Raw genomic sequence first — 16,412 nt, forward strand, 5'->3', positions numbered from 1 at the left:
TAGCATGTTTGAAAATAAGATAAAAGTATCCTGGACGCATTGGCTTGGATCCTAAGATAAGTTAACTGGAGGAGCCTCATGGAAGGAATGTTTCCAGTCACCCAAGTCTTCTTGCAGCCACACGGGCCCTCTCTGGTTTCTTGGGTGGGGGTCCTCCTGGGCAACATGGAATGGGGCAGAGGGCATGAACTTCCCCACCATGAACCTCATTAAGTTAACTCATATTAGGATCCACATCTGAACTGGAGCGCTTCCCCCTGCTGCTCCAGCAGCCTCTCATCCCACATCCTACATTATTCTGGAGTTTTCCCTCTGCCACTGCCCCCAATACTCCAGAGAGTGTTTTTGGGGGTCAGAATCAGCACTAGGTGAATACAGTGGTACAGACTCTGCTAACCCAGAAATACATACATTTTAAAGGAGAAATAGATGAACGTATTCCCAGGGACCAACTTAAATGTACAGTGGTGCCTCGCAAGATGAAATTAATTCATTCCACGAGTTTTTTCGTCTAGCGAATTTTTCATCTTGCGAAGCACGGTGTCGGAAAAGTTTTGGGAAAGCTTCAAAAATCACCAAAAACCTCAAAAAAGGCTACCACACCGCGTTCTATGAGTTGCTCCTCGAAGTCAAGTCGCAACTGTATTAACGGTGTTAAGAAAAAGGAAACAAACTTGCAAAAAACGCAAGACGTTTTTGTCTTGCGAAGCAAGCCCATAGGGAAATTCGTCTTGTGAAGCAGCTCAAAAACCGCAAAACCCTTTCATCTAGCGAGTTTTTCATCTTGCGAGGCATTCGTCTTCGGGGCACCACTGTATAGTGTATACCCCTCATAATAGTAGTACTAGTAATAATAATAATAATAATAATAATAACAACAACAACAACAACAACAACAACAACAACAACAATAACAATTGTACCCCACCTATCTGACTGGGTTCCCCCAGCCACTCTGGGCGGCTTCAAGAATATACAGAAGCACCATTAAACATTAAAAACTTCCCTATATGGGGTTGCCTTCAGATGTCTTCTAAAGGTTGTATTGTTACTTATCTCATTGGCATCTGATGGGAGGGCCATTCCACAGGGTGGGGGCCACCACTGAGAAGGCTCTCTGCCTGGTTCCCTGTAACCTCACAGTGAGGGGATGGAAAGCCATGCTTTGCATGTGTGGTTTCTCTCCTTTGTGCCCATGTCACTTTGCATGATAAGGCAGCCAGTGATGGCTGGTGGCCATTAGGTCTGGTACAGTAGAAGACGTGGAGGCCCACAGGAAGCAAAGCCAGATCTGGGTGCTGGGAGCTTGCTCTGCTCACGGTGTAAACTGAGATGGATCTTGGTGGATAAACCTGTGGTGGGTCCAGTAAAGTGGATGCCATTTCTGAGTCCCTGTTTAGGTGTTTGCTTGAAAGTCCCAGAACTCCCTTCTGTCTGGGGGCTGGAGGAGTTAAGAGGAGGAGGCTGGTTGCAGCAATTACCAGATAGTTTGGGATGTGATTGGCCTATTTCTCAAGGCAGTTGTGGGAGAAGCAGGCTTTCCTAGCCCTCCTCTTTCTTTACATACACAATGTTACAAAATTTTGATTTTGCTCATTTCCTTTCCTCCCAGTTTGTTCACCTCTCCTTCTCTCTCTTTGTAACTCTCCTGGGGTGTTGGGTTATGGTAGATTTCCATATTTGTTAACCTGCTCATTACGTCAGGGAGTTTGCTGCAGCATCCTTTCATTTATATGATGCACCAGCAAGCAATTGGACATGAGTACAGCCTAAGTTAAATTACAGTTTAATACGTCTGGGATATTTGAACTATTTTTTTTAATATATAAAAAAACAAAAAATGTGGAAGGAAGCTGTGTTTCACTGCTCATGGCACTTATTTCTAAGCCTTATTGTACTTTCTCCCTCCCTCCCTCCCTCTCTCTCTCCGGTGATGACACTCATGATTTGTCAAGGTACATTAAATGAATTATTTTCTTTCGGAGGTGAGTTATTAAAGGCTACAAGGCAAATTCCATCTGTATTCAGCTGCAGCCAGTGCAACTCCATTGCATGCAGAGTAGTTCTGGGTTGAGATGCACCTTGAGTACATATCAACTGCTGGATTCCTGCTTTCTTTTGGACAGGTTTCTCCACAGTGAAATCACAACCCAACTGAGTCCCATTATGCTCCTAGAAGTGGATTTAGGGCAGTGTGACTGATTCCACCACACTTGGCGCCGAGCCTAGGGGGTGCTGTGAGTGTCACAGCTATGACATGGTGAATTTAAAGAGCAATGAGAGGGGTTGTTGAAGAGGAATTAACTTGATTTGGAGCAGGAGCTGATGGAAAAATTAATAGAGGGTAAACGAATGAAAGAAGAACTGAACTGGGGTGATTTGTTGTGGGGTGCAAATTAATCAAAGAATTTATTTGCAGTGATTTGGATGAGGAAATGGTTGTCTTACCTTCTGTGGCATCTAAATTATAAAAATCTGCATCTATACACATACGTCTTCATATGAAAATTGGTTTCTATGGGACCAAGCCTCAAATCTTTTATGTTCCTACTGGTGCCCCTGAGGAACCGATCGCAAACTAACAATGAATATGTTTGCTGCCAAATAATACTTTGAGGGGGGGGGAGAAAGTGAAGCATGGCTATATCTACATTCATGTCAAACATTTCAAGTTTTTAAAATGGCTATGTACAGTAACCAGATTACATGTGGGTGGGTGAGACTAGAATATGAATTAACTCAGCATGCATATATGTTATTGGTGAGCAGGGAGATTTCATTTCGTAACTTTTTTTCCTGTAAAAAGGAGAAGTGTCTGATTGTATTGGCGTTATTTTCATAGCAAATTGAGTGGCTTGAAAGAAATTGCCCAATGGGAAATGTAAGGACAGGTGTTTGATTTGAAATCTCAAAGCATTTCTTATGCAGACTGCACGATGGCCCTGTACTGAGAATGGTGTTTCTTCTATAGCTTCCCCAGAGTCCTTATTTCAAGGAACAAAAACCTTGCACAGCTCATCCGATCCCCAGGTCATTTGCCCACATTGCAGGCTACAGACAATGTGGGCCACCCTCAATTTATCTTACTAGCAATATGCTCTTTGTACCAACTAGGGCTGAGCCAAAATGGTGGGTAGGGTTCTATCTTTGTAACTATCCCAACAAAGTTCTTCACCATACATCCTTGAGTAACAGGGTGAGCAAATGGATCATGTTATGGATGGCTAAATAAGGAACAAGAGGTGGGTTGTATGAGTAAATGGATAACTTTGATTGTAAGCAATAGAACACCCCCCCAATCTGTATGGAGGAGGAGCCAGTTTTCTTTAATGTACAGTGGTACCTCAGTTTACAAACTTAATTCGTTCCGGAAGTCTGTTCTTAAACCAAAACCATTCTTAAACCAAGGTGCGCTTTCTGCTGTCGGTGTCCTTCCACTGTTCAGCTTCCGTTCTTAGGACCGATGTAAAGTTCGCAAACTGGGACACTACTTCTGGTTTTGCGGAGTTCATAAACTGAATAGTTCATAAACAGGGCTGTTCTTAAACCGAGGTACCACTGTATTCATAAATGATCTGGAGTCAGATAAAAGCAGTGAGAGGTGACGAATTTGTGAATTATACCAAATTACTCAATATATTGAACCCCCAGGCAGACTGGGAATAACTCTAAAATACCAGGCTGGGTGAGTGAAAAACAAAATGGCAAATGAGATTCAATGTGTTGTATGCAACTAAATTTCACTCAGAGTAGACCCACTAAAATGAATGAACATGACTAAGCTAAGTCTATTAATTTCAATGGGTCTTGTCTTGGTAAAACTTTCCAATGTTAAGTGGGGAGTGAGCCATGCTTAGGCAAGAAAATCGGTCATGCCTATGCATTAAAATGGCAGCAAAAAACAAATTAAGAGATATCAGGAATGTGATGAGTACAGAGTTAAATGAAATCATTGACTCAGTATGCCGCAGTGGTGAAAAGGCAATTATTGAGAAAGGAGTATAAAAGAAACAGGCTGGTGCCATAGTGTCTTGGTGTACATGAATGGCGTGGCCATGCTTGGAATATTGTGCACCGTTCTGGCCATCCCATCTCACAAAGGGTATCACAGCTGGAAATGGACAGACAAAATGGGATCAAGGAGATGCAGTGTCACCAGGATCCCATGAGCTTCATTCAGGTGCCTATGGATTTGCCGTTGAAGACAGAAGATGGCACATTGCATACTTATTTTGTTGCTTCTTTTATTTCTTGTATGTCTATAGCACTCAAACAGAAATATAGTGGAATTCTAAGGAATAAAAGAAGCAAAAAATAAATAAATGCAATTATAATTATTCTGACATCTTGCACAGCACAGTACACCTGTTAGAAAAATCCACTGAGTCCCTCAGCAAGTGGTCCATGGGAGGAAATGTTTAAGAACCAATGACCTATACCGTTGACTGGCCAAAGTCACTGTTGAGAACAGACCAAAGAGAGTCTTTTCCACGCAATGAACAATGAATTTGTAGAATTCCCTTGTACAAAAAAATAAATAAATGATGATGTCTGCTGACTTAGGAGGTAGACAAATTCATGAGGATGTCAAATTAGCAATGGAACCTCTGTGTTCAAAGGCAATACAGTGGTACCTCAGGTTAAGTACTTAATTCGTTCCGGAGGTCCATTCTTAACCTGAAACTGTTCTTAACCTGAAGCACCACTTTAACTAATGGGGCCTCCTGCTGCTGCCGTGCCGCGGGAGCATGATTTCTGTTCTCATCCTGAGGCAAAGTTCTTAACCCGAGGTATTATTTCTGGGTTAACGCAGTTTGTAACCTGAAGTGTATGTAACCCGAGGTACCACTGTAGATCTCTGCATTTTAGTTGCTGGGGAGAGTTGTCTTCATATGGGCTTCCAGGAAGCAGGATGTTTGACTGGACTCAGCAGGGCACTTAGGTTATGAATGAGTTGGGGCTTGGGTTTTTTTATTTATTTTTAAAAATCCAAGCTGACATCAGTTGTGCAGGGTGTGTGATCTGGTAGAATTTAGACCCAGAGAGATTTTGCAGGATCCAACTAAGGGTGGAGTGAGGAGATGGAAAAGAGACTGGAGGGGAAGAATCCTGAATTGTTTGTGTGCTTCCACTTCTGAGCTAGAGTACCAAATCATGTGGGGCGGGGTGTGTTGTAGATCTCTATCATTATTCTTAGCAACAGTCTCAGCCTCTTGTTTACAAAGTAACAGAAGGTAAGTGCTATACCGCAGCTGACTTGGGATATCCTTAATCAGAATTTTATGTGTGTGTTTTCTTTAATTAAACCAGTTGCATGGGGTTTCCAATCTGATTAAGAAAGTGGTGCTGTGAGGTGGGGTGTTTAACCCTTTCCCACCTGCTGATCTGAATCACCCTTCTGAAGCTGCTATTTGCCCAGTCAAGTCAAATGTAGCAATATGGTGTCTGTATGATTTCCTCTTGATGGGCAAATGGTATGGGAGTATGATTGAACACCTCTTCCCTCAGGATGAATTTCCCCAGTCCCAGCCCCACATGACTGCTGCTTTGAAGGAAAATAAAAGAAAAACAAAAAGCATGTGTCTAATTTAGTTGAGCCTGAAGCAATACACAACTATGATCAAGTTAATTTAGGTGGCAAGTTCCTTATGTCAGGGAGTTTATTGCTTTTTTTAAAAAAAGAGTACAGAATGGCAGAGAAGACACACTTTGCATGCAAATGGTTCATTCCCTGGGAGCTTCAGTTTAGTAGGGATGGGGGACCCTGTAGCCCTTCAGAGGCTGCTGGACTTCAAGACCCATTAGCTGCAGCCAGCATGGCCAAAGATCAGGGGTGATGGAAATTGGAGTCTAGCAACATATGAAGGTCATGGGTTCCCCATCCCCATATTAAACGGATGAGTGAAATGCCCATCTCTGCCCAAAGCTCTAGAAGAGCTGCAACCAGTTGAAATAGATAGTCCTGTGGTAAGATGGACCAACAGTCTGTCTCAAGAGAGCTTCATGTGTTCCTTTGGCAACTGTATGGAATGCACAGAACCATTTGTACGGGGCTGATCAGACAACATTCACCATGCCACCATGGTCACTTGCATGGTGCGACCATTGCAGATGGGTTGTCATCGAGCTAGCACATCTGCTGCAGGACACAATAGGGTTTCCATCTCCCCAGTGGCTCTTGGGTCTTGCTAAGAAGGAGAGAGCCCTAGCTCAGTAGGCAATGGTGCGTGTAGAAGGTCCTATTGTCAAGTAGGATAGGGAAAGTCCCTACCTGAAACCCCCCAGAGTCACTGCCTATCAGTGAGGGCAATAGTGAGTCAAGATGGGGCCAATGATCTGACTCAGTATAAGGCAGCTTCAGAGGTTCCTAAATCAAAGCTAGGAAGCTCTGAGAGCCAGTCAACATTGTAAGCATCCCAGGAGACATTGTACACTGTGGAAGGATCTGGGACTAAGTAACTGCTCCAGACACGGATCTTTGGCTGAAGCTTTTTCAGATGCACCACCCTCTAATTTCTCCCCTAAAAGGGAACATCACCAGCATTTCCCCCAACCCCAAAGGAATTCAATAAGGCCAGGGTGATTTTATCACTGCATATTAGAGGATGGGAAGGGTTAGAAAGGGTGAAATGACAGAATAAAATGTGTACAGTTGTCACCTGATTAAAGCAATTTTAGTCAATGATGTGAAATAAAGAAATCTGCAGTGTGTGTGTGTGTGTGTGTGTGTGTGTGTAAGAGAGGGGGGGAGAGACTGGATGAGCACCTTCAATACAACAAATAGCATCATAACCTTTCATTGACAAGAGCCAGCCATAATCACTTCCTCATTAGTCTTTGAGTGGGTAGGGGCTCTCTGGCCCCCCAGATCTTTTGGGACTCTTAAGTTTCCTTGGCCCCAGGCACAATGGCCAATGGTCAGGGATGATGGGAACTGCAATGCAACACCAGCTGAAGGTCCCCAGGTCCCCCTCCCCTTTAAGGTGCCTTCTTCCTGTAATGGATCAAGAGGCCTCCATCTTTGGACGTTGTTCTCTTGGAGGAGGCATCCCCTCCTGGATGGCAGTGAAGGGGGAAGCTGGAGCTTGCCATTTGCAGTATCTGTAAACACTAGATCAAACTTTTTTAAAAAGTGTTGTCCAGTTATTCTGGGATGCCTTTCTAGATGAATGAAAAGGCTTTTCACCTCACTTTGTATTGAGAGGTTGCAGGCATCCCTGACCATGTATATTTGGGGACAGTTTAGAGGGGGGACAGAACTTCTCCACCGTTATAGGTGTGTGGATGCCACAGGAATGATGAAACCATAGATTCATGCTGTAAAGTTACTGGTAAGGGAAAGCAGAAGGTGTATTGTGGGTTTCCCCAATAACGTGGTGCAACTGCAAAGGAGTTAAATTTGATTGACATCCTGCCCGTTAGCTGAAGTTTAGCAGGATTATTTCTGCGAGGAGAGGGATGGCAAAGAAGCGGCAAAAGGGATCCCAATAAAAGCACCCCGAACAGGGCGAGCAGATCGCTCTCTGAATGACCGTGCCGGCATTTTCCAGAACGTATTGTGACACGATCATTACCGAGGCATTATCGTAACCCGGTATAATATGATTATCAAAGGAAACCATCTCTCTGGATAATCCCGGACAAGATATTTAGGCAATCGCTTTGATCCGTCTAACGAAATGAGCCTCGCAAGACATTCCCCCGATCAGCTGCGGAGAACAAAAGCGGGCTAATCAGGCTAATTGCCTTGGTCAATTTCCCCCTGTCTTGGTCCTCGACTCGCATGTTTAAAGATCAGCCGTCGTTCGCCCCCAAATCTTGACCCGGGTGAGTGAACGTCAAACCTTGGATCTCACCGCGGCGCCACCCAAATCTCTCGCAAGTGGATCTTCTTTTAAAATAAGAAGGAACCACTTAAGACACAAACCACTTGGGGAATCTCGTCCCCCGCGGACAGAGCCTGCTTTGGGCTGTCAGAAGCCTGGCTTTGCGAGGAAGGCTCGCTTTAGATTCCCCTACAAAGTGCAGAGCAAACTTCTTCCCTTTTTTCTTCTTCAACGAGTGGGGGCGAACGAAGGGGCTTGGGACTGAGAGGGACTCCAGAGGACGACCACCAGCGATTTCTGGAGCCTTGGAAAGGGGGAAGAGGATGCGTGGGTGGAAGGAGCAGCATCTGGGCTTACAAAGTGACAGTGTGTGCCTATGAGTTGCTCGCAGCTGGTCCATTTCACGGCGCCTCTTCCCAGCTGGGGAGAAAATCACGGCTCTGGAGGAGAGCGACCCACCCCCTATCCCCCCAAAATTGTTGTCATCATAACGTTATTTTGGGCAGCTGGAGATGGTTGTTTTTTCGGACACGGACATTCCAAGAAAGAGGGAGGGGGAGAGACAGAGAGAGAGAGAGAGAAGCAGGCTAGGAGAAGCGCGCCAGATGAAACTTACCAGGCTTGGAAAACGGACAGGAGGAAGAAGCCCACCAGAAGCTTAGCGGACATGATCCGAGCAGCGCAGCCAAGCGAGGGGAGAAAGTGCAGCAGACCCAGAGGAGGAGGAGGAGGAAGAGGTTGCAGGAGATGTTCAGGCAAAAGGGGAGGAGGAGGTATCTGAGGTGAGGGAGAGCAAACCACGGATATTCTCTTCTTTTCCCCTCTGTTGGCTGTTCCTTATTCCCAGTTCCGCGCGCTGCAAGGCATATCCCGCTCTTCCTCCACGTCTCCCATAAGGCAACCCCCACGACCCCCCAAGTGCAAAGCGAGCTTTCCCTCGATCCCAGAGGGACTCCGGATCCGAGGAAGGTCTGACAGGTGGTCCGAGGTGCTCCACAGCCCTCTTCCTTACCCCCTTCCCCTCCCCCACTTTCCCCCCAATTGTCTAAGCTGGTCAAGCAAGCTGCTGGTCCACGGGAGGGTCGCGTCAGCCAGCCATGCCCCTCGGCTGGTGGAGACACGTCCGAGGAGGAAGAGAAGAAGCGCCTGCAGAAAGCACATCAGGCGTTGGGCAGGAGGAAAGCTCCGATCCCCGACGTGGGACGCTTCCTCCGGACCTGGATCACCGAGGCTGCGTGGGGTCCCTCACCATCTGAGAAGCGCCCGGTGGGTCTCCCCACTCCCTCCCTCCCCGGACGGCCAAGAGGTCCCTGGCTTGTTCCCGGGCAGCTGGAGCCACTAGGAGCTTAGACGGTGCCTCTCCATCCTTGAGGGTCAAGGTGCTCCAGAAGAAATGGAAGGGGGCAGTTGGAGGAGCGGGGTGGGGGGGTCTAGTTTCTCCCCAGCTTGACTAGGCGACGGCAACAGCAGCGGCAGCAACAGCAGCACCTCCCGGCGCCGCCCGCGCCTCGCGAGGAGGCTGCTGTGTTTGGCTGACTCCTCGCCAGGCGACCCACGCTGACAGTTATTGAGGAGCGAGTCGAGCTGAGCCTCGTCAACATTGCCTCGGATGTCCTTGCGAGAGCGGGGAGGTCCCTGCCAGCTGCAGGGATGGCCAGGCGAGCGCGAAAGAGGGCGGTCACATCCCCACCCCCCAACCCACCGCAGCTTTTGGCAAGACTTGGCAGCCAGGGATGGGCGACGAGGAGGAGGAGGAGGCGGCGGAGGAGGAGGACGACCCTGAATCAGAATCTGGTGGGCCAAGCAGGATCCTCTCTGGGTCGGGAGACGAGTAAACACGAGCGCCGCTGCTGCCATCCGCCCACTGCTTGATCCGAAATAGAACTCGCGAGCGCAGGAATATCCAGGCAGGGAACGAGTTGGGCTAGTAGCTCGCGCTCAGGAAGGTTTGCGCAGGTTTCTAGTCCGCATGAAAGCAGGTATATCGAAAGGGAACGGGCATTTCCCTTCCCCCCCCCCCGCCCATTTAAAAAACAACAAACCCACAGCAATAACGTATTCTTTGCTCCCCGAGGAAGGGAAGAGGAAAAGTTGATCCAATTCCCCTTGGCTACAAACAGTGGCACCGCGCCCCCAAGTCACAATACGAAGAGAATGCCAATAGGTGAAACGCTTCTCTGGAGCAACTGTGCTGAGCTTGCTGTTGCGGTGGACTTTGAGAGGACTAACCCCGTCCTCCACAGCCTTGGAGAAATCATTTAGGTTCCTTTGGCTGAAAGAGATTGATAGCCACCGCCTCCAAAGAGATTCTAAAAGCACCGCCAACCTGTTCACCTGTGTTGCTCTTGTAACGTCTGAACCCTGCTATCAGGGTAAGTAAGAAAAGGACCCTGATCTCCTTAAAGCTACTCAGCTATATTATAAGGACGGTACACCAATGGAACCTACAATTAACTCACATGGAAATCAGCATATATTCCTACTTTTTTATTGCATCCATATCTCATCCTTTTCTCCAAGGAGTTTGAGGCTGCATACATGGCTTTCTCCCTCCTCATATCATCCCCACCACAACCCTGTGAGGAATGTTAGGCTGAGAGGCAGTGACGGGCCCAAGGTCACCCAGTGAGCTTCCTGGCCAAACAGGGGTCTGAACCCTGGTCTCGCAGGTCTTGGTCTGACACTCAGACAACTAGGCCACAATGGCTTTAATTATTTGTCGATAACTTGTCTCAGTGAATTCCATGGGATTTAACCTATACTTGTAAGGCCTGGCGACCATACAGGGTGATGAGGTTCTACCATGCAGAAGTGGTAGAGCAAACAATGTCACTTCAGAGTCTGCAGACTGAACATTGTTTGGGACCCTCCCTTGTGTTATAATCCCAGGCAAATAGAAATCTACCGCACTAGAGACAACGATTCAGTTCTTTGCCTGCTGTGCTAGGTTTCTATTTGCAAGGAGGTGGGTTTTTTTAATGTAGGAAAAGCTTTCCAAAATGTGAGGACATTTTCAGAGGCTCAGCCTTCCACCTCTTCCTGATTCATTTGTAGATCTGAATAGCTTTAGTTGAGTCAGGACAATCTAAGCACTTTAAAGGTTCACATTATTGAGACATACTCTGCCTCCTCATTTTAAAATGGTTTTGTCTGCTGTTGTCATAAACCATCAAAAATACATGAAAAGGGGGAAATGCTATTTTTATAAAAGGGTATTTGCCCCCCCCCCAATGGTTGGATTCCTGGGGGAAATAAAATGTTTATCATTCTATTTCATTCATATTGCAGTTACTAGATCAGAGAGAAATGTGAGTTGCACTGTACAGTACAGTGTTAAAACTAAGGAGATAAAAAGCCCTATCATTTAAATACTAACAAACAGATAAAAAGTTATGTGCACATGTAAACTTAAATGGGATATAATGGAATAAAAACACAACACACCATAAGTTTATTCGGAGCAACTCACAATTGTAAATCAGAGTTTTACAGTTCTGCAAAACACTTCATTAGGCTCCATTTTTAAAAAGAAAACAATTCCCCCAACAGGAATATGTGGTGTCAGAGCGCTGGGGGAGGAATGTTCAGGATGCTCATAAGACCACAGATTTCTCCAGTCTGTACAGAGACCAATAAAGCCACACATGAACACACCCCTCTCTTAGGGGGTATAAAAGCTTTCTCAAAGAAATAGTCATTGCTTCTTTGTTCCATTCTGCTTTTGGTGCCATCTTTTTCACTGGCTATAAAACCAAGCTCATTATTCTGTAATAATGAAGCTATGGCTTCTTCTATGCCCTCTAACAGCATCTTTTCAGGTGTGGAACATCAGCCCCCCCCCCCCAGGGTAGGGTAGGGGCAAATTATAGACCTCTATGCCTCTCTATCTGACCCGCTGAACCCTCTTCTGGGCCACACCCCTCTGATGTTTCTTCATCCCCTCCCCCACATTTTTTATTGTTGTTGTTATTTTGGCCTGGCTGAAATGTGTACTTGAACTCTACATCTTGCTTGTCTGGATGGAAGGGTGCGTGCACAAACCAGCCTACTGAACAAATGTAAAATTTACCTTAGTTGCGCCGACTACACACACCGCTTGCACTGTATGTTGGAAATATTTCCCCAGCCCTATAATGTGTTGGATATGATCCATGAGAGGCAGTCAAGTACAACATTCCTTGTAATGCTAGAGCAGACATGTGAGGGGATGTTCAGTCCAGCCAGTGGAAACTTCCTGTTCCTCCTGGCTGGAGCATCCAGGACAAGTCACGCAGCACACTCCCCTCCTTTTTGACTTCCTTCTTCGTTTGATCAGCTTTTAGCTAGGACTGTTCTGCTAGCTCTCAGCTAGCAGAAGCTCTGGGATTATTCCCCCATATGGGGTAGATCCACATGCATATATTTGTAACTAAGTCTGCCTTCAGGAATCCAACTGTGAACTGATGTGAGTAAACTTCTTTTATTGTCTTTGAATAAGATTGTGGCATCTTTATTCTTTTAAGAGGAATTCAAGGAAACTTACCAGGAACGTACAATTCAATCTGAGACAGACAGACTGAATTGTATAATAGTGAGAGGCTCACACAAGCCTGCAACCAGCTATCTGCTGTGCATGTAAAAAGGGGAATGCAATGCTGCTAAGTAAAGGAACTTGCTAGCACAAGTTGGGAAGGATATTAATAAACAATATGTCCTCTCCTGCCACCCTGAACGTTCTGACAAAATAAAGATACTAGTTTCCCACCGCCCTCTCATGTAGCAACACAGCTACCTGATTATTACTATTATTTGCACCAGAAATTATTAACTGGGGAAACCCCCATACTACTGAATGGGAGATCTGTCACTGATGTCCACAGATCAAACTTTTGTTAATTAATCTCTACTTATTTAGGAGTAAGGGCTCCTCCACACTTCCTCTTGTCTCACCAATTTCCGCTGGAGAAACCCACTCTTTCCCACTGAATTGGAGCAACACCAGTCAAGTTTTCCTCAGATTGATGCTTGCTCTGATTCAGTGGGAAACAGTGGGTTTTCCAAGAGAAAGCAGTGGAGCAAACAGAAAACCACTCTGACTCACACCTAGAAAGTATGGGACCAGTGGATAACCACTCGGACACGTGCCTTCCAGGAACAGGAGAAACAGAAATGTGGGTGAGCTCTAAGTCCCACTGAGATCAATAGGATTGCACCCTAAACTCTGTTGTTTTTAATAGGGGCAAATTAGGTAGTAATATATGAGCTCAAATTTGATGTCTCATGCCTTCCTCCCTTTTAACTGGATGCCAGTAGGTTGTTCTCCCATACAGAACCACAGAACTAGCCTCAGATCCATTGAGAAGTGAAAGGTAAGAGAACTCAAATGCATGTCTTTGAAAATGAGCTGCTTTTTTAACAACAGCTTTTCTTAATTAAAGTTGTCTGTTTTTATATTGATTGATTGATTTCATTTGTTGCATGGCTCTTCATAAGAATCCCGGAGCAGTTTATATAATAAAACCACAAGCAAGCGAGCAAGTTCACAAATAAAGTTAAGCCACACGTGTGTTCAGCCTTCAAAATACAGCAGTGCCTCAAAGCCAATTGTACTACCATGTAGCAAGAGAAGCAACTCTGCTTGGTCTACACTATCATAGAGTTCACTGGGAGCAGCCACCAAGATGTCCTTCACTTGAATTCCCACCAACTGCGCTGCAGATATTGGTAGGACAGAGAGAAAAGGCCTTATTCAGTAAGCACAACCTGCATTTTTTTAAACATCAGAAGTAGACAGTCATTCTAAAAGTAGCATGAAATGCAAAATAATTCCTGCTTATTCATTTATCTTAGGCTGCAATCCTACAGTTGGTGGGAGGGCTTCTGGGTTTGGGCGGGTTCATAGGATGTTTTGGATCTCCCTTTCTGAGAGAGAGAGAGAGAGAGAGAGAGAGAGAGAGCTGTTCACCCTTGTGAAGTGAAATCCAACCATGTGCAGTCTAGCGTAAAGAAAAAGGACCCCTGACAGTTAAGTCCAGTCGCAGACGACTCTGGGGTTGCAGTGCTCATCTCGCTTTACAGGCCGAGGGAGTTGACGTTTGTCTGCTCCACAGACAGTTTTCCCGGATCATGTGGCCAGCATGACTAAGCCACTTCTGGCACAATGGAACACCGAAACCAGAGCAGCACACGGAAATGCTGTTTACCTTCCCGCTGGAGCAGTACCTATCAACCTACTTGCACTTTTTGGCGTGCTTTTGAACTGCTAGGTTGGCAGGAGCTGGGACCAAGCAATGGGAGCTCACCCCGTCGCAGGGATTCAAACAGCCGACCCTCTGATCAGCAAGCCCAAGAGGCTCAGTGGTTTAGACCACAGCACCACCCGCATCCCTGCAGTCTAGCCTACTGCAGCAGAAATCTGAGTAGCCCTTGCCAACTTCAGTAAAGGCAAAATCTATGCCATAGGTAAAGGCAAAAAAGGGAGGGTTTTCTGGGGTTGTTCAGGGCATTGGGGGAAAACATGGCTCCATAGCGTGCCCTCCAATGACATGTCCCCAAAATAGGGGAAGACATATTACTGGAAGAAGCTGGCAGATCTATTTTCACTGCCTCTAGAAATTAAAAAGCATGGAACAAATGCAAACCCCACCACATTCACCTTTCCCAGCTGCTGTCCTGCATCTAGCCTTGGACAATTCAGATTGCCTGATGTCATCATTGAACCCAACGCATTGGCAGTATCTTTCTGTCTGCCCATGAACTGTTCTCCTGGGTGGCATGGATTTTCTAAAGCTTGCTGCCTCTTTGGAAATGGAGTCTTTAAACCTCTACTTCCATGTAGGAGGCTATTCCCATGGTTACATTACCTCATTACAGTTCATGCAAATTAATAATTACCTGCTGTAAAAGCTACATTTGACGGTTGCCAGAAGGGCAAATCTAGTTCAAACACAGAAGTTCCTACAATTGGAGGGTTCTTATTCCTGCTTGTTTTCAGTGCTGCGACCAATATGCTTCATGCTAATTTGCTACTTGGAATGTTTGTTTAAATGCAGTGCGGGCTTCTGCATTGACCAGATAAGCTGCCTGGACAGTAAGTGCCTTGTTCTGTATCAATAACTATTTGTGAGGTGCAGGACTGAGGTAGCAGAGGAGATGGCGTGATTCACAGATCTGTTGCAGAAGGAAGGCATTCGGTCGCTTTGCATGATGTGTTGCTTCTCAGGAGGATGTGTTCAAAGGGGAGCTTCCTCTGTGGTGGGTGGTGGGCTGCTAAATCAGAAATGAGGTGGGAAGAATAAGGAAGAGGAAGTGGCTAGATAAGGGGTAGGGGACAAAGGGCTTTCTTCCCTTACATAACCATTAACCATCATCTTTCAGCACTTGAACTCCGGACAGCTCCAAAGAGCCAACAATAGTATATCAGTACAGTACAGTATAAAATAGGGGCGCGGGTGGCGCTGTGGGTTAAACCACAGAGCCTAGGACTTGGGTTCAAATCCCCATGACGGGGTGAGCTCCCGTTGCTCGGTCCCTGCTCCTGCCAACCTAGCAGTTCGAAAGCATGTCAAAGTGCAAGTAGATAAATAGGTACCGCTCCGGCGGGAAGGTAAATGGCATTTCTGTGTGCTGCTCTGGTTCACCAAAAGTGGCTTAGTCATGCTGGCCATGTGACCCGGAAGCTGTCTGCGGACAAATGCTGGCTCCCTCGGCCAATAAAATGAGATGAGTGCTGCAACCCCAGAGTCGGCCATGACTGGACCTAATGGTCAGGGGTCCCTTTACCTTTACTTTTCAGTATAAAATTGTCCTTTTTTTTTTTTTTAGTTAGTTAGAGCTTGCACAATACCCACAACCAGCACAGAACGAACAGCCAGGGAAACTTTGTAGTTGAGGCACTTCTCCCCTTCCTCTATAGACTACCCTGTGAGGCGGGGAAGCTGTCCTCCCTTCAGTTGCCAACTATGCCACAAGTTACTGTGTTCCAGCCCAATGACAACAGGGAGCTGCTGCCTTAACAGTCCTTTCTTTTGGCTGCAGGATCCTCTTGCAGCTGATCCAAGAAATGCTGCTCAGAAAGCCTTTTGTTGCTGCTGTGCTGTTTCCAGCTGAGCCCATTCCTCCCCACCCATAGATTAAGCTAGGAGCAAGCCACAGGAAGTTCTATTTATGGGAGAATTGCCATTGATCTTAAGACAGCAGCTATTGCTTTGGGCTGCTGTTTGGACCATTGTGCTTTAATAGAAATTCCGAAATGCCTGTCAGGTAGGTTTAGAAATGATCGGCTTCTTTTAAATATGTTGTTGCAGAGAGAAGTTTGAAACCTATCCCATTAAGTGAGGCAGGCAGAGTACTGCTATCTGCAAGCAGGCACACCGCTCACTGCTCCCACCCAAAAACCTATGTCCTCACTGTGGAAGGACGTGTGGATCCAGAATTGGCCTCCATAGTCACTTACAGACACACCATTAAGACTGTGTTCATGGAAGACAATCTTACTCGGCCACGAGTGATCACCAAAGAAGACCACTCACTACTTGATTGCTCAGTGCTCCATCACTGTGGCTGAGCATGCAACTTCCTTCACTGGAGTATTAAAATTATTATTAT

At 46.1% G+C, this 16,412-nt stretch overlaps 1 protein-coding gene across 2 annotated transcripts in view; it reads right to left on the reverse strand.

Moving 5' to 3' along the window:
- The window catches only part of GABRG3 (gamma-aminobutyric acid type A receptor subunit gamma3), a 294,933-nt gene extending 284,716 nt beyond the window's left edge, over window positions 1-10,217 (reverse strand). The window contains exon 1 of one of the 2 annotated variants that reach the window (XM_082220126.1): window positions 8,443-10,217. In XM_082220126.1, the coding sequence (XP_082076252.1) occupies window positions 8,443-8,495 (53 nt within the window). In that variant the 5' untranslated portion in view covers window positions 8,496-10,217. The remainder of the gene's footprint in view (window positions 1-8,442) is intronic. The other variant, XM_082220125.1, reaches the window with a different exon arrangement.
- Window positions 10,218-16,412: the final 6,195 nt, after the last annotated feature.

Source organism: Podarcis vaucheri, assembly GCF_965113315.1.
Source record: "Podarcis vaucheri genome assembly, chromosome: 4".
NCBI classification, from domain to species: Eukaryota; Metazoa; Chordata; class Lepidosauria; order Squamata; family Lacertidae; genus Podarcis; species Podarcis vaucheri.